Genomic DNA, 18,479 nt, shown 5'->3' with positions numbered 1-18,479 from the left:
TTCTATTTTTCCTACCAAAGTGAATAACTTCACATTTCTCCACATTATTTTCCATTTGCCATGTTCTTGCCCACTCACTTAGCCTGTCTATATCCCCTTGAAGCCTCCTTGCATCCTCCTCACAACTTACATTCCCACCTAGCTTTGTATCATCAGCAAACTTGGATATATTACATTTGGTCCCCTCATCCAAATCATTGATGTAGATTGTGAATAGCTGAGGCCCAAGCACTGATCCTTGTGGTACCCCACTAGTTACAGCCTGCCAACCCGAAAATGACCCGTTTATTCCTACTCTCTGTTTTCTGTCTGTTAACCAATCCTCAATCCATGCTAGTATATTATCCCCAATCCCATGAGCCTCAGTTTTGTTTAATAACCTCTTGTGTGGCACCTTATCGAATGCCTTCTAAAAATCCTAATACACCACATCCACTGGTTCCCCCTTACCTATTCTGCTAGTTACAACCTCAAAAAACTCTAACAGATTAGTCAAACATAATTTCCCTTTCATAAATCCGTGTTGACTCTGCCCAATCCTATTATTATTTTCTAAGTGCCCTGTTACCATGTCCTTACTGATAGATTCTAGCATTTCTAGCATGCTACTGATGTCAGGCTAACTGATCTGTAGTTCCCCATTTTCTCTCTCCCTCCTTTCTTAAATAGTGGGGTTACATTTGCTACCTTCCAATCCGCGGGAACCGTTCTAGAATCTAGGGAATTTTGGAAAATGACAACCAACCCACAGTGCATCCACTATCTCGATAGCCAACTCTTTCAAAACCCATAGATGTTCGTCATCAGGTCCAGGGGATTTATTAGGGTGAAATTGCAGTAGCACAAAACAGGCGATAACGAATTGGCTTCAATGGAAAAGAAAACCATGTGGCTGTAAAACAGGCTGCCGATTCGCTTTTGCCTGTTTTGCGCTACCACAGAAGACCAATTTTAGCCCCAGTGAATCTGGTATAAACTGTACTCCAGATTGGACCATAGGAACTAAATCACTCATAACTATGTCACACAGAACATAGGTAAAATATTACTGCTCTGCCACTAAACCAGAAAAAGCTGCAAATATGCAGCACCCTCTGTCATCCTCTGTAAAGAGAAAAGACAAGTTAATATTTTGGGGGATAACCCAACATCAGAACGGTCAGTTTGGCAGGTTCACTTGTCAGTTACACTGCAAGTTTTGTGTTGATGTAATTACATTGACACAGAAATTGCAGTGTAATTGGCTCATTAGAGTAAAAATGCTCCAATGTACATCTGACAGTTCCTGAGCTCAAAAAATTTCATGAGGAGGCATTAGTTGCTTCACCAGGAAAAAAAGAATATATTTTAATATTTATTTTAGATATCTGTACTGATTTCAAATTGGCTGACAGATAACATCCTATGCAAATTAGGAATTTTTTTCCCAAGAGTTATGATATTTGAAGTCTCTTTGCCTTATCTGATCTAATTACTACAAAAATAAGAGATGGAGCAAGGTGGTGTCTATCCTGCATTAAAACCCTCGAGGGATTATGTCTTTTATTCTAGAATGCTAGCCAAGCCTTTGACGGAATCAAATTAATTAGAGGCGCTGTTGCTTTGTTTGAACAGGAGTTTGACAGCCACTTCTGCAGTGGCCACTCAAAACCTGCAGCAGAAAATTGTAATTGCCAGAAATTTTAGGGCAAGTATGTCAGATCTGCTCTGTGAGCGTGGAAATACTTTTGACAATTTGACAATACCTTGTGGCGCTAGTACACTCTCAGCTTTCCTCGATGCTGCGATGCAATCAGATTAGAAAGGAGCCAAGAATCGAAAAAATATTGTAGTAGTAACTGAACTTAAGATGGGATCAATTTTGATGTCGCCCGTCACATGAGAATGGTCTTATAATCAACCATAGAAACAAATAACGCCCAGTAAACTGAAAATGTGCATTAATCTTAAGAGCTACAAAACTTGCAGTTTTTAAATCATTTTCCTTATTCACAGAGACCAACATACCAAGCGACTTTTGTTTTATTTATAATTTGTATGATTTTGAAGAACTCATTAAGAAACATATGTAGACCCCTCCCCCCATTTAATTTCACGAGATAGGCCGAGCAGTACTTTTGGGTGGGTGCATGTAAAACATTGAAATGAGGAAAACACAGCCTCTGCCATCTTTCCTGCCATTTATCCTCTTTGAATGCTGGATGCCAAGGCTGCCTTTTAAGGGCTGGCATGCAAAGGTCAAATATTAATGAATTATTAATGCTCTTAAGAGTTACAAAAAATCCATGTGTAGGAACCAAGCGTATGCATGTGTTATTTGACGAGAAACCAATGGCTTTCGATACTTTTGTATTGCCCAGAAAGCCTTGTGATGTCTTAGTTGGTGAATGTACTAGCCAGCGTGGAACTGAGACATATAAAGCAGGATGGTTAAAAAAAGAGGCAAATGATGGAAATTGGAAAGAAAATTGCTGGAAAAGCACAGCAGGTCTGTCAGCATCTGTAAAGAGAAAGGATAAGTTAACACTTCAGACATAAACCCTTTGTCAAAACCCTGAGTTTTCATGAAGGTCTCAAGTAACCTGCCAATGGTGACTGGACAGCAGTGTCAACCACAGGACTGTACCCAAGCCTGTGTGAGTTAATGCCACAAGGGAGAGGAGTGGAGGAAATTAGGGGAAAGCAAACAAAAAAGGAAAATCATGAGACAAAACTTTCAGGCCACTCTGAAAAGTCAATGATGTTACTTATTTATTGTTTGGAATCTTACGCTGTGTAAAAAACCATGGATAATGAAAGATATCAGCAATGTTTCAAACTTTAGCAGGGAGTTGTAAGAATATAAAAAAGCAAAACACTGCAGATGCTGGAAATCTGAAATAAAAACAGAAAATGCTGGAAATGCTGAAAATGCGAGAGAAGCAGAGTTAACCTTTCAGGTCGATGACCTTTCGTCAGAACTGGAAAAAGCTGGAGATGGAACAGGTTTTTAAGCAAGTGTAGGGGCAGGGAAAGGAGGGAGGGGAGGAAAGAACAACAGGGAAGGTCTGTGATAGGATGGAAGGCAGGAGAGGTTAAGAGACATTGGGGGAAAAATTCGGTATCGCCCCATTTGGGGCGCCATTATTGGCCGGGCGCAAAGTTTAGCGCCTGGCGCTAATTATCGCCTCCAACAGCAAACTTGGCTTTTATCGCCCCTGGAGGTGATTGGAGCACTAAATCAGGTGCTTCACACCTGTCTTAAGGCACAAAGGCCGAGGAGCGAGACGCTGGTGAAGCAAGGAAGGGCAAATCCAAATAAACCTGCAAAGTGCTGCTCAGTACTCAAAACTCCTTCACACAGCGTTGAATCTCTCCAGAAGTCTCTCTCTCTCTCTCAGAATGCGTGGTTGCAAAAATGTCACTGACAAAAAAAGGCAGGAAGCGGTCGCCTTTAAATATCGCTCCCCTAGTCCCTTTCTGACAGCATAATGCTCTCCTCAACCTGTCATTAGAGATTAAGAAATGGTGCAAGGCAAAAGGAGATGGTAATGGGACAAGTTAAGAAACAAAAGATGACTCTAGAGAAGTGTAAATGGCAATGGCAGAATGAAAGAGCTGCCATGTGGGAGAGAGAAAAAAAAAAAATGAAAAAAAAATGATAGGGGCAGAGGGTATGGTCTGAAATTGTTGAACTCTATGTTGAGTCCAGAAGGCTGTAACGTGCCTAATCGAAAGAGGAGGTGCTGTTCCTCGAGCTTACGTTGAGCTTCATTGGAACAATGCAAGAGGCCAAGGACGGTGAGGTCCGAGTGGGAATGGAGCGGTGAATTAAAATGACAGGCGACCGGAAGCTCGGGGTCACCCTTATGGACTGAACAGAGGTGTTCCGCAAAGCGGTCACCCATTCTGCGTTTGGTCTCCCCAATGTAGAGGAGACCACATCGTGAGCAGCGAATACAGTATACTAAATTACAAGAAGTACAAGTAAATCGCTGTTTCACCTGGAAGGGGTGTTTGGGGCCCTGGACAGTGGTAAGAATATGTTGGTTTAATGTCAGCATTGAGCGTGACATCTTTTGGTAACATTTGTTTTACAGCCCGTTGTGGGTATAACGTCTAGACAGGTTTGATCAGTGTTATTATCATGATGCTCTCATGGAATGTTGATACAGTGAGGGCAGGAAAAGTTCTTCTGTCTGAATTATGGCAGCATAACCTCGCTACTTTAGTGGAAACTGCTCCCCGAAGAGCAGTTTGGATCAGTGTTCTATTCTCATGAGGATCAGGCCTGATCCAGGTACAGATTTCCTCTGTGCACTTGGTGTAGCAAAATCATAAACACATTGGGCCCGATTTACTGCCAACCGTCGGGCGGGTTTTCAGGCGGGCGGGGGCCGAAAATCGCAGAATTGGGGGGTCGCGACCCCCCCCCCCCCCCGCCTGATTCCCTGCCCCGTCCGACTTTCGGGCCACCATTTCTCTGCGAGCCGACTCAGTCCCGCCCGCTGCTGGCGGGACTGGCCGTCGGGACCCTAATCAGCAATTATTGGCATGTTTAATGCCATTTTAAGGGGCCCTTGCTATTTTCAAGGGTTCCCCACGCTAAACACGCCTGCGGGGAACCCCGCTGATGAAACCTGGCATGAAGCATCCCGGCTTGCTTGCTCTCAGCTGCAGGTCATTCGGGAAAGCTGAGATTTAAACGGAGAGCATTTGTAGGTTGCAGGACCTTGCTGTTGCAGGCTTGGGACTACTTGTTCAAGGCTTAGGTACAGCTGTGGAAGGTTGGAGCCTCACACACTTCTCCAATGTGAGCTCCTGGGAAGCCCCTCTTGTCACCCTCACTCAGCGCTTCCTCAGCAGAGGCATCTACCAGAAGCATGGGACACCTTTTTCTTCCCTTCTTGCCATTAGAGGATCTCCAGCAGCAGAGGTGGCGGCAGCAGAACCAAGAACAGCAGGATCAGCAACAGGAGCACCAGGCTGCTGCTCACTCACCTGAAGTTGCACAGGCCAGAAGGGGCTAGCGCTTGGAAGTGGCTTGAGAGCACCTTGCTGCGCATTAGGGGGCCATGGGGACCCGTTTCTGCACTGGCAGTCCTACTCAGAAGGACTTCCATGAAGGTCTGGTTTCTCTGTTCAATAGATAGCCATCGCTCCTCAAGAGATGTCATTCTCTTATGAGCACTCACCATGTTTTCCATACCCTGGCGACTTATCTCCTCCATGGAGGTTGCCAACCTTTCCATGGTGATGCGTTCATGTGCCAATGACTCCACAAAGGTTCTGCTCATGGTCGTTATGGACTCCTCCATTCGCTCCACACTCGCAGCGACCCTGGAGACAAAACCTGCCAGAGACTGCTGCATCTGTGCATGGAGATCCATCACCTCTTTTCTTGCAGATGGACCCAGAGGCAGAGGGGCGACATGCAGCACAGCTGAGCTGAGCTGGCAGAGTCCTGCGCCCTCCGACGAGGACTCTCCACTGCTGTCCCTGTCTCCAGAATCTGCTGAGGCTCACTTGTGAGCTGTGAAACACCAGGTGACAACACTACTCTATGTCCCGAAGGTCCCCCTGAGGTGTGAGTGTCTGCGCTGGTGCTGGGTGCGCTTACTTCTGCTGACGCTGCGCCCTCAGAGGTTGGAGCTTCCTCTGAGGAGTCTGGCTGCACAGCCTCTTCCTCCTCCACTGTGAGGACGGGGGCTCTGGATGGTATTGTGGGGGAGTCAAGGAAGGAGTTAGAGATGTAATGCCAAGGTTCTTCTGGTGACTCCCAGCGAGTTGGCATCTGCTGACACCTGCATCCATGCAGCCTTGGTCTCAGTGGGAGGCCTCTTCCTCCCTGACCTAGGGAAGAGGACCTCCCTGTGGGCCCTAACCCCATCCAATAACGCCTGCAGTGAAGCTTCGTCGAATTTGGAGGCAGCTTGGGGTCTGGCACTGGCCACAGCTGCTGCAGGCTCCTCTGCCATCCTGCATGGTTCGTTTGGAAGCCTTCAGAGGATGCAGTGCTTGCTGTGGACCTTGAAAGCACCACGAATGATGACATCATATTGTGGGGCTTTCTGACTGGAAATGGACAATTAGCAAGGCAGCCCACACGCTGGAACTTAATTGGACACTTGAGGGAAAATTGCGTGCAGCTGGCTGACCCATTTTTTTTCGGGTCGGAACCCCACATTCGGGGAACCCGCCCATTTCCCGCACGATCCACAAAATTAGGCCCATTGTTTCTGTGTGTTTACCTTGTAGCCACATTTAGTGCAAAGAGGAAGCCTTTGCTCAGGGTATTTTTCTCCTCCCTAGCCCCAGCACACTGAGGCCACATGTAGCACCTCTACTGTTGCCCTGGTTGAGATCAACTAACTAGACCAGGAGTTGTGCCTGGGCTGGCAGCTGCAGTTATTTTTAACTTTCCACCAAAAGAGTTTGGTTCCAGGGCAGTCAGAGTTTATGAAATTGCAGTATTTATAGTGGCAGACGGAGTCTGATTTCAAGCAGCCTGGTGGCTAAATCACCAAACAATGGCAGGTGGATTTGAGTGACTGTTTGGAACTCATTATACAATTGGATAGAGAAAGAAGGAAAGATTGATTGAAATAACAACAGAAAATGCTGAAATACTCAGCAGGCCAGGCAGCATCCATGAAGGGGGGTTAGGAGGGGAGGAAGGAATTGAAAGTCCCATTTGCAACATTTTCACACTGGCCCAGAAATTCGGGTTCCAACGCGTGAGTACGCACGGGGTACTCACGCGTGGGCCCGATGGAAGTGCCAGTTTTCTGCATGCACTGCGCATGCGCGGGAAACCGGCACTTCCGTTCCTCTGAAAGCAGGGGTTCAGAGGTCGAACACGTGCGTGGGGGAGTTTGCGCGTGCGCTTTGAACTTACGTTTTTTTTACAGGTTTCTCTGGGAGGGTAAGTCTTTAGAATTTAGAAATTTAAAAAGCAGGCGTAAGACCTGCTTTTTACAAGGTAAGTGGTCAATTAATTAAAATTAAAACATTTTTTCCACAGGTTTATTATTTTTAAATACTTTAAAGCAAGGTAAGTTTATTTTTAGCCCCGTTATAATATAAAATTATTTTTTCAAAAATTTAAATTATTGTTTAAATAGTTATTTAATGTAATTTATAGTTTATTTAAAAAGTGTGATTTAAAAAAAAAAAATTATTTGAAGGTTTACTGCTCTTTTGGGGCCATAGTATTTATAAGTCTTGACAGGTCTTCCTGTCAATCTTATGAATGGGCTTTTTCCTCCTCCGATTGGCTGCCCATGGCCCACATGATCCCAGGGGACACATCGAACTAACTGCGCCCCTGGGACACGCAAGCACTGCGCGCTGGCAGCTGGGTCAGGCCCCGGATTGGAATTCCACGGGGCCCAACAGCTCAACTGCCAGCGTGCAAGGTAAGTGCAGATCGGGGGCTTACACCCATGGGAAGCCCCCGACCCGAATTTCTGGGCCAGTATGTTCTTTCAATTCCTTCCTCCCCTCCTAACCACCCCACCCCCCGCCCTGTCTCTGCACCTGCTTAATATCTGTTACATTTCCTGCATTTTCCAGTTCTGATGAAGGGTCCCAGACCTGAAACGTTAACTCTGTTTCTCTCTCCATGGATGCTGCCTGGCCTGCTGAGTATTTCCAGCATTTTCTGTTGTTATTTCAGATTTCCAGCATCCGCAGTATTTTGCTATTGTAGATTGATTGATTGTCCCAAAATGCTTTACAACCAATGAAGTACTTTTGATGCGCAATCACTGTTGTAATGTAGGAAATAACTTTTACTAATAGTTTGCAACTCTACATTAATGGTTCTATGATCATAGCAGGAATGATAGTGAATGGTGAAAATTACAATTACTACAGTGGTGTCCCTCTTTCCATGCATGCCAATTAGCTTTCAAAGCAGGCCTGGCATTTTGGTAATTCTGTGCCTTTTAAAAAAAAAAATGTTATTTTGTCTCATGCACTATGAATATTTTATTTGTAACAGCACCAAGTCAGGACCTGGGTCTTAAGCGGAGTGTATTCTGTGTACACAGGGTGATCTGTGGATATTACTCCAATGCTTATAGTTATCACACCGTTGACAATAGCTCTAGGATTTTCCTTAGGGGGTTGAAATCGTACTGTATGATATTAGTTGGATTTTGCTATAAAAGCAGAAGCATTTTATTAATGTGCTTGTTACTATTATCTCAAGGTGCAATTTGACCATATTGTAGTTAAGACAGTGTGAAAAAATAACACCAGGGTCATGCGATTAAATTCTGCTTTGTTCCATTCAGGAGATAAGTACATTCCAGATTATTAGGTAGCCTCCTGCCTTGGGCAAAGGTTATTGTGGTTGACTTGATATGTGATTTTTTTCATATAAATTTATCCTACTACAGAGAGCTTTTAACTGCAAAAATTGATTCCGCTGAAATTAAATTTCTATGGTGCTGTAATTCCAGAGGCACCTTGTGGGTAATTTTTACAAGTCCACGCTGGCGGCAGGGAACATCATTCGCCACCAGCCTTTATCAGAAATTTGGCCGTGCATTCATTTTAATGGGCATTAAATCATGGGCAGCTCACACCTGAATTTATGATATGTGTTCTGACTGGTGTGGCTGCCAACCGGGAGCACAGATTTGTAAAAATTTATCCCTCTCAGATCCATTGATAACCAGCCAGACTTTGTATGAATGAGCATGACCAAGCAGTTTTCACTGAATGTTGAACATTGCAATTTCACATTCACGACAGAATGTGTGGGCTGCCAGTATAACTTGTGGCTGTGCTTACCCATTGCCTATGCTCTCCAATCCTTCCATCTTGTTTTTGGAAGACTAACCCTTCAGAATCATTATTGTTAGCTGTTAACATATCCAATTACTAACTTTTGGTCAAGTTAATACTCTTTCAATTTTTGTGGCTCCAACAATATCTGGTGAACTTTACTGTAGCACTCCCCCTGATCTGTACAGGCATTTAATCACTGCTTGAGGATGTCTGTGGTGTGCTCAGTAAGACCCTGGTGGGAGCATGTGCCACATGTCATGTATTCTTAGCTCTTGTCCTTGGGTTACACATTGGTGTCATAAGCAACAACTGCGGTGCATGTCCTTGGACTCTGAGCAGCCATCCCCATAGTCTTTGTGGTCGTTCACTAATGCAGGCGCCATTTTCTGCTGGAGGTTGAAAGAAGCATGGGAGTTACCAGTTTAACAGGCATTCACATGCAGAATTTGTAGAATGGCAGCCTTTTCTGCTGCTTGTTACGTTTCAATTCACTGTCCCTGGCAAACAATACATGAGTGACCTGCGTTAGTGTGGGGTCAAGGTTGGGAAATGTGACAGGGATCTCCCATGGTTGCTTAGAAAGAGCCTGCTGCACAAAAGTTTAACGCAGCTGTAACCTATACGGCCACTGATAGAGCAATCCCTGTAATGCAACTGGCTCTCAAGGGGTGCAAAGTGTGCATACCTTTGTTATGTCCTTAGTTGAGAAACATAAAATCCCATGCAGGTGTCTTCGGACATGTCCAGAAAGAATAGCTTGGGCCTGTTCATATAGTAGCAGCATAAGGATGAGTTCTAATGGAACGCCTAAGGTGCAAATGCACCTGCCTGTCATACTCCTCCTCCAAAATCTGCAAATAGAAGTATATGTCCATAGGGATTGCAAATGTTGTACAGCTTTAAGAATCTGTCAGGAAAACTCCAGGTATCCCTACCTTCCTCTGTTCAACAACAGTAATATAGCAAATTTGCAAACATATACTAAAAACAACAATGTACCTTTTAGAGCAAGGATCCAGTTGAAGAGAAGAGTTTTCCTTGCAACACCTATTTCGTATGGGCACTTAACTAATGGAAAGCTGTTCAGGGCCTGCATTCATATTACGGGAACCTCCTGCTATTTGCATGAGCCGGGCACATAATTGGTGTGCCAATTGTCTGAAACACGTTTGGATCACATTAATGAGCATTGGTATCATTGAGAGCTTTGTATGCTTCGGGCCTCAGCACCCCATAATTTAGAAAACGGACACCCAGTGCTTTGGGCACCAAACATCACATCACCTGTGCTACTGAGTATGAACTGGGATATTCTAGCAGAATATGATCATTCCTGTGCTGTTCTAATTAAGGAAAAATCAGTAGAATGTAACTAGTTGTGGTTGAATAGTGGAGAAAAATTGTGAATTCTGGAAATCTGAAATGAAAAAAAAATGTTGGATATGCACAACTGGTTGATCAACGTAAGGTATTTGAATAGTAGAGAAATAGGGAGGGATAGACCTCCTGCAATTCTGGTGATCATGGAGAAACTTTGCAAAGTTTTTACTCTGATTAAATGTGTGAGGCAGAATCCATCATAGGGTAGATGTGTACATTGTCCTTCAGAAGGAACTGGCCAAATAACTGAGTGACATTTTCTTCTTCAATGCTTGCCTGTGTTTTTAACAAAATGAAAAATGCCTTTAGGTCTTGGAAAAGTTGACAAAGTTGAGTTAGATTGTTCTTGCGATGTGGTGTTGATGGTAGATGTGCATTGGGCTGCGAGAAAGAAATGTTCTTAATAATGAGCTGTATCGGTAAAATCTTCAATAAATATGAACCTTCCTCTTCAACACTGAGAAATAATTGACTGTGAGGGAATGTTTACACAGATAAAAATATCAAGAGATTTTCATAAAAGGATTTGCTGGCAAAATGTGGACACCCACCTATGAATACTAACGAGTTTATTATTTTCTAATTGCTCAGGATTTCGAAATGAACCGTGAACTGAAGTCAAACGTTGTAAATTTGTTGGAGGAAGTGATGCGTGATCACGATCTTCTACCCCAAGAAAGGAAAGCCACAGCCAACATTTTAAGGTGATATTTTTATACTGTGCTAATAATTCCTGGTTGTGGTCTATATTTACCACATTGAAAACTTACTTAAGAATATAATAACAGGATGGCAGAGTTTTCTTAGAGCATCCTAGGGTATCAGTGGTCTGAAGGCAATTTGTAGCTAGAAGCATTGAATGCAAAAGCAAGGAGATGATGTTGAATCCTAGTTAGGCAACTCTAGGAGTATTGTCTACAATTTTAGGTCCCCCTTTATAGAAAGGATATAAAAGCAATGGAAAAGATGCAGTGTAGATTCACTGGTATGTTTGCAGAGATAAGAGGTTATAGCTATAAAGAGAGACTTGACAAATTAGAGAAGTTTTCAGTCGGGCTGAGAAGGTTAAGGGGTGACCTGATAGAGGCTTTTAAGATTATGAAGGTTTATGAGAAGGTAAATAGTGGCAGATTGTTTCTGGTTGGTGGTATATAACAAGACGGTGCAAATTTAAGATAATCACAATAAAAATTAAAGGGAAGGAGAGAAAACAATTATTTGCACAGAAGGTGGTAAAAATCCAGCATTCTCTTCCAGAAACTATTGTTGAAGCAAAAACCATAAATTGTTTTGAAAGGGAATTAGATAGCTGTTTGAAAATGAAGAACATTACAGGGTTTGGGGAGCAAGCATAAGATTGAGATTAAACTCGGTTGGTCATGTGGAGATAAAACACCAGCACAGATTCGATAGGCTGCCCCTTTTCTGTGCTGCATCATTCTATGGCCTCCTAGGGGAAGAGAGGTGGGAACAGGGTATCAGTAACAGTGTTAGACCAATAGGTTAAATGAGATGGGGTGGTAGCAGTTGAATTAGGGTGAATGGAGGCAAGAATACTAAAAAATTAAGATTAGGAGATCAAGGGGGAAAAATTTGGTTGATTTGCGCCTCCCATTAGCGCCCTAACGGGGCGCAAAGCAACTAGCGCCTGGGCGCGTGCCACAAACGCCTCCCGCGAAATTCAGTGGGAGGTTAGCGGCAGCGGTAACCGTTACCGCCCTGCGGCGATGCACCTCCGGCTTCCAGTAGCGCCCCGCCACCCTCTTGGGTGCTACCAGTGAATTTCGGGCGTGGGGGCGCTAACTTTTTCGAGCTAAAAGTAGTGCCCCGGCGAAGTTAGCACCCCAAAGGGGGCGCGACCCAATTTTGCCAAGTCACTAAACAAAAGCTAAGTTACAGAGTAAGTGCTATAATGGTGCCTCTGTACTCTGGTACAAATTTGACACTGGCACATGTTTACAACAGTGCAAGCCAGCAGCATCTAACTACACTGCCAACTCCATATTGCTTTGTGTTCAGACTAGAAGCTATAAAATGCCAACTGTAACTGGCAAGACTGGAATCATACTGCAGGCTGCACTTTGCATTGTACGAACCAGAATGAAGCTCTGAGGATGCATGCTTTATACGCAAGCTCAGATCGCTGCCCCCCCATCAATTTCTTTTCCATGTTGTGAGACTGTGGGTGACAGTGTCTACATCCTCATGACATTAAAAAGACTCCATATTAAATTTATAAACTTTGACCAATGGACCACCTTAGTTATACTCCACCTGGTACAAAGCCTAAGCAGTATGAGGCAGCATCCTGGAGGCTGTAGTGTGCTCAGGAGTCACAGGTTGACTCACAAGTTATGCTGCCACTTTCATGTCAGTGCACACCCAAAATCACTTCACAGCCCAACAGTGTCAGTCCAATGCAGCCTAAAGTTGCATAACTATTAGAGAGTGGGTTAATATACTCGACACAAAACTGCCCACAATTCAACAGAAATTGCCAGCAATACAGTTTATTTGTGTATGCCAAATGCTTCTAGTTTTTTATGCAATCCCAAATGTTGTGTATAAGAACTTCAGGTTAATTAATCTGTTTTATTTAATAATGACTCCAAATGTATTAGCAGTGCAATGAATTGATTGTGTTAAATATTGTCGATCTCCGTGTTGAACGTCCTTCTAATCCACAAAACTCTGTCAGTGCGCTTTCACAGGACGAGTTGGATGATGCTCAGCTGCGAATGGAAGTTTTAATACAGTTGGTGAGTGTGTCAATCAACAAATAAACCCACCTGGTATCTGACTTAATGAAGTAGTTCTTAGGTTCAATTTAATAGCAGCAAGAATAAGGCAGCATTACAGATCATTCAAAATAAACTGTAGCCTTTAGATGCCACTTTCATCTAACCCCACATTTGTGTGGTATTTATTTTTCTGATATTAAATATGGAATAAATGTTTTGTTCTTTAAATGATTTTTAACTTAGAAGACACAAGTTAAAGTTACCGCCCTTCTGATAGAATTATGATACAGCTTAAGTAAATTTATGTAAAGCTAATTGAAATTGTAATTTTAAACAGAGAGATTAAAATATTTACTTAAGTGAGTCTGATCAACATATAAGAGGTTTTTGTTAACAGCGTTTGTAGGGGAAATGGATCGCATAATGTGTTAGAGGGCCTTTCACCTCTAAGACCGAGATTCAACTCCAGCCCAGACTGATAGCATGAAAGTCTCCTCTGTCTGCTGCCTGTAACAGTTTAGACAGTCTCAGTCCAGTTCCTAATGGGCACGGCCCTACAGCACAAACTGTCCTTAATTCAATGCTGATTGGCATTCTTACTTAGAGAGGCCACAGGATGGCTGGTGTACGAAATGGAAAACAAAGTCACCTTGGTACAGTAGGGGTGCTCTTCTGTGGTTGAGGTTGAGGCATATTGCTTGGATAGAGTAGAGGGAGATTTACTCTGCATCTGGCTGGGTGATACCTGACATGAGAATGCTTAATCTGTTTTTCTGGGGTTTGCGCGGATCTTTCGCTGAAGTTCTGGCGGATTGTCAGGAGAACCCCCACAAAAATTCAACTCCTACTACTGTGCTTGGAAAATAATGACAAAAAAGCAATATAATTTTATAACAACAACAACTTGTACTTATATGGTGCCTTTAACGTAGTAAAACGTCCCAAGGCGCTTCACAGGAGCGTTATAAAAACAAAATTTGACACCGAGCCACATAAGGGGATATTAGGGTAGAAAAGAGGTAGGTTTTAAGGAGTGTCTTAAACGAAGGTACAGGTTTAGGGAGGGAGTTCCACAGCTTCAGGCCTTGGCAGCTGAAGGCACGGCCACCAATAGTGGAGCGTCTAGAATTGGGGATGCTCAAGCGGCCAGAATTAGAGGAGCGCAGATATCACAGAGGGTTGTAGGGCTGGAGGAGATTACAGAGATAGGGAGGGGCGAGGCCATGGAGGGATTTGAAAACAAGGATGAGAATTTTAAAATTGTGGCGTTGTTAACTGGGAGCCAATGTTGCTCAGCGAACACAGGGGTGGTGGGTGAACGGGACTTGGTGCGAGTTAGGACACAGGCAGCAGAGTTTTGGATGAACTCAAGTTTACTGAGGGTAGAATGTGTATCAGCATAAGGCAAGAACCAAAATAAAATCTCAACTGCTACTTTCTGATGAAATTTGGAATCATCTGTTTGAGTCAAGGCCAGTGGATAGCTGCTTGGTTATACCCTTGCAAAAAAGGCACAGCATAATATAACATTTAATCATAGTTAAATCTGAAGCAAAGCCAAACAAACAATGCTTAGATCTATCTAGATATTCATACATGTACTAGATAACCTACATGAGGATTAATGTTGCCCTGGGCTGTTAAAGTTAAAACAGGCCCTGAAGAATAGTTTCATTGTACACCCTTGCAGTAAAACATAAGACACGCTCATAGTAAAGAGTGACAAACTCTTGCAGTAAAAATGTCCTCTGTCCTTATAATCCAAGGCGGCATGCCCCATGGGTCTTGCTCAGAATAGGATTACTCATGTGATGTGCCAAATAACTGCCTGAATCCATGAGGTTAAAGCTTAAAACTAAAGGCTTTTATTAAGTAAGAACATGGCATCAAGTTAACACAGGGCAACCATCATTCATCACCGACCCAGCCCTTGGTAGAACATTCCAGAAGAGGGGCGGGGCTAGGGAGGAGCATTAGTGGTTACACCGGTGGAACATTCCAGACATTAACAAGTACAACAACAACAACAATACAAATGCCAGAACACAGAGTTATTTCATCACATCATGCTAGCACGTGCCAGGGAGGGCCATTTGGAATGAATGTGTACAGTTTTAGATTTGCTACCTACACCCTGATTCAATTGAATTTTATTAAGTCTTGAAGTACTTAAACTTTATTAGTGCATTGACAACAGAAATATAATGGAACTCTTTTTCACACTGAGGCCTAGAAATTCGCGAGTTTAGCAGGGAAAAAATGTCGGCTGCCACACTTTCACCTGCCGCCATTTTAAGCAGGTCGGAAGCGTTGCTGTTGCCTGCGCTCGCTGGAATTATTATAATCAGTCAGAGCGTGACGTCAATCACCGTGCAAAGCTGAGTTGACACCCGCTCATCCATTTTGGATATCATTGCTCCCCTTGCCGCCCCCTCTAAAGTACGCCCATGCATGCAGCCGCTAAAAGCGTTCCAACAGCGTTAACAGCCATGAGGACGCTTCAACTGACAAATGTATGACAGCCAGGACTCTCCACGTAGCAGTGTTTATATTATTGACAAGGCTAGGTCTTGAGAGGTAACCCTTAAGATTTGTAGGTGCGGTTTAATTGTTTTTTCCGTGGTTTGCTTATTTGAAACTGACCTGACTGAGATTGTAATACTGAATGTAACAAATGTGAAGATGCAGAATATTGCAGGTGATTACTCCTGAGTGACTAAAAGAGCGAGCTTGAGGTTTTGATTAGGAATCACCTATGGATGTTCAGTGTTTCAATCTCTGAAATCTGAAGTGTGAATTCAAATTCATTAAGTTATCAGATCTGAGTACTCTGTCCTCAGCATGGAATAGTAAAAAGCCCTCAGTTGTCAGACCCTCCTAAGCCAATGACTAAAGTGACCTCAGCATATCAATGAAATTATGACTACAGTATAACGGTTTCCAAAACTACAAAGCACTGGATCTGATCGTTCGTGTCCTATATCTTTTACTTCCTGCTACATGAAAATTTAAGCTAGCATTTAAAATAAAGAGCTTGACTTAGTTGCTATTCTTTTAGAATGGGATGTGTGGGTAAAGTGATAGGGTAGAGTCCTTGAAAGCATTAAATCGGCCATCTTGGCTCAATGTCAGAAAAAATGACCTGTGGTCCCTTTCAACAGCACTGAATGCTGCATGCCTTCTTCAGCGCTATGAGAGGTACAGACTTCCGATAATTAATTTGCCCTGGTGCACAACCACACCCTCCCCGCTTCTCCTCCGATCCCATAAAAGCCGAAGTCCAATCAAAGCACAGACTTCCCTGGCGCAATCGACAGACTCCCCACAAATGCATAAACAATTTGCCTGTAACTTTGATTGGTGAGCAGGTGGCAGGTAATATTGTTGTAACAAGTATGGCAACTGTTTCATACATGGCCTATAGGTTCGCGCGTTTCTTCCCCGTTCTCCTTCACTGCTAGCGGGACACAGACGCGACCTTCGGCCTCCTGCTGAGCTTAGCAGTGGAAAGAGCGCATTACACCACAAACTCTCCACACCGCTGATGTTAATTAGCAAGCAGCGCCAAAATACCGGTGCTGCCTGCGCTCTCTTGGCGGGTGGCTGTTAGCCTTGGCCAGCGCTGTTACCAGCACGTTTCCAGAGTACTGGAATGTCTAGGCCTGAGTGTTTCCAAGATCTCTAAGCTCTTTCTGCCTTGATCAGGTTGATGCCTCTAGGCCATTTCAATTCAGGTCATCATTGGCTGTGTCAGTATATCTTGATAAATCTAATGACAATCCAAAATGGAGAGGACAATCTTAATAATTACAAATTGCAACATTAGTCATAAAGCACACACTCTTTTTAACCTGTTATTTTTGCTAAAAAAGTGCTTGAGTTTCTTTACTTCACACGCAACCACAATATTATTTAATAGAAGCAAACTAATGAAACAGACCCTGATGCTCAAAATTTACAACTGAGTGGAAGTTGCAAAAGAAATTATAGTTTTCTTGCTACTTCTTATTACTTTGTCATAAGAAAATCTATAATAATCTTTAGTAGACATTTTATGAATTAAGTTTATGGTTGTTATTTTATAATCTTGTATATGCACTAATTTCATTGGCACAGTTTGTATTAAAGATTCCCATTGAGCAAAATCCCAAAATCAGCAATGCTGTAATTTAATCCAAATGATGCCCTATTTTCTTTGTTGTACTAATCTGCCACATAATGTGATTTTTTGCAGACAGTTGGCCCCAGGATGGAATCCTTTGAGACTCTATCAGTCATGGAAATGGCAGAACAGTTAACGCTCCTTGATCATATTGTTTTCAGAAGCATACCATATGAGTGAGTTTGAGTTTGTCTTGAAAAATGTTTTATTTGTAACAAGCTATGTCACAGAATGGAAATGTTCCTACATATACCAACAGCTCCAAAACACAATGCAAATTGAAGCTCTCTACCTGAGAAAGATTAATTAAGCTGAAGCATGTTTTTGTGATTCTCCTATCTTCTTGTAAAACATCCTTTATGAAGTACTGGAGGTCAGTGACCATAGAAAAGGTCTCCTCACATCACATTTTTCTAGGTGAATTGCCATCGGGTTAGGGCTGTGAGGAAGGGCCTAGTTCCTGGAACACGTGACTCCTTGTGATTGTTTTGTACTAAGAGACACACTATTTTGCAGTACAAAATTTTCCGTGGCAATTTTCATTATAAATTTGTTTTCGTTTATATTTGGAAATCCTCTTTTCACTTGTATCGGAGGTGATGATTGCCTTTTGAAAATCCAAATACATCACATCCACTGGTTTCCCCCATCCACTCTGCTAGTTACAACCTCAAAAAACTCTAACAGATTTGGCAAACATGATTTCCCTTTCATAAATCCATGTTGACTCTGCCCAATCCTATTATTATTTTCTAAGTGCCCTGTTACCAGGTCCCTAATAATAGATTCTAGCATTTTCCCTACTACTGACGTCAGGCTAACTGGTCTGTAGTTCCCTGTTTTCTCTCTACCTCCTTTCTTAAATAGTGGGGTTACATTTGCTACCTTCCAATCCATGGGAACCGTTCTAGAATCTATGGAATTTTGGAAGATGACAACCAATGTATCCACTATCTCTATAGCCACCTCTTTCAAAACCCTAGGATGTAGGCCATCAGGTCCAGGGGATTTATCGGTTTTCAGTCCCATTAATTTCTCCAGTACTTTTTTTTACTAATACTAATTTCTTTCAGTTGCTCATTCTCGCTAGACTGCTGTGTTATGCTCTGTATGTTGATACACATATTTAATAATGCATTAGAAAATGGTGTAGTGCCAGAGGACTGGTGGATAGCTAATGTAATACCTATATTTAAGAAGGGGGATAGAAAATGTCCAGGGAATTATAGACCAGTCAGCTTAACATCAGTGGTCGGAAAAATAATGGAATCCCTACTAAAGGAGAAAATAGAAGAACATCTAGAAACCAAAAACATAGTAATGAATAGTCAGCATGGATTTCAAAAGGGAAAGTCTTGCTTGACCAACCTCATTAAACATTTTGAAGAGGTAACAGAGAGAGTAGACAATGGTAATGC

General features: G+C 42.8%; 1 protein-coding gene across 4 annotated transcripts in view; it reads left to right on the top strand.

Moving 5' to 3' along the window:
- LOC147124570 (ras-specific guanine nucleotide-releasing factor 2-like) overlaps positions 1-18,479 on the top strand; it is a 361,280-nt gene that overhangs the window by 285,189 nt on the left and 57,612 nt on the right. For all 4 annotated transcript variants that reach the window (XM_085989546.1, XM_085989542.1, XM_085989537.1 and 1 more), the window contains 3 exons: positions 10,750-10,862; positions 12,857-12,917; positions 17,134-17,237. In XM_085989546.1, the coding sequence (XP_085845672.1) occupies positions 10,750-10,862; positions 12,857-12,917; positions 17,134-17,237 (278 nt within the window). The remainder of the gene's footprint in view (positions 1-10,749; positions 10,863-12,856; positions 12,918-17,133; positions 17,238-18,479) is intronic.

This window comes from Somniosus microcephalus, chromosome 1 (assembly GCF_052327205.1).
Source record: "Somniosus microcephalus isolate GS21.2 chromosome 1, FLI_Smic_1.0, whole genome shotgun sequence".
Classification (NCBI taxonomy): domain Eukaryota; kingdom Metazoa; phylum Chordata; class Chondrichthyes; order Squaliformes; family Somniosidae; genus Somniosus; species Somniosus microcephalus.
The sequence above is the reverse complement of the archived record's forward strand: the minus strand, read 5'-3'. Positions and strand labels throughout refer to the sequence as shown.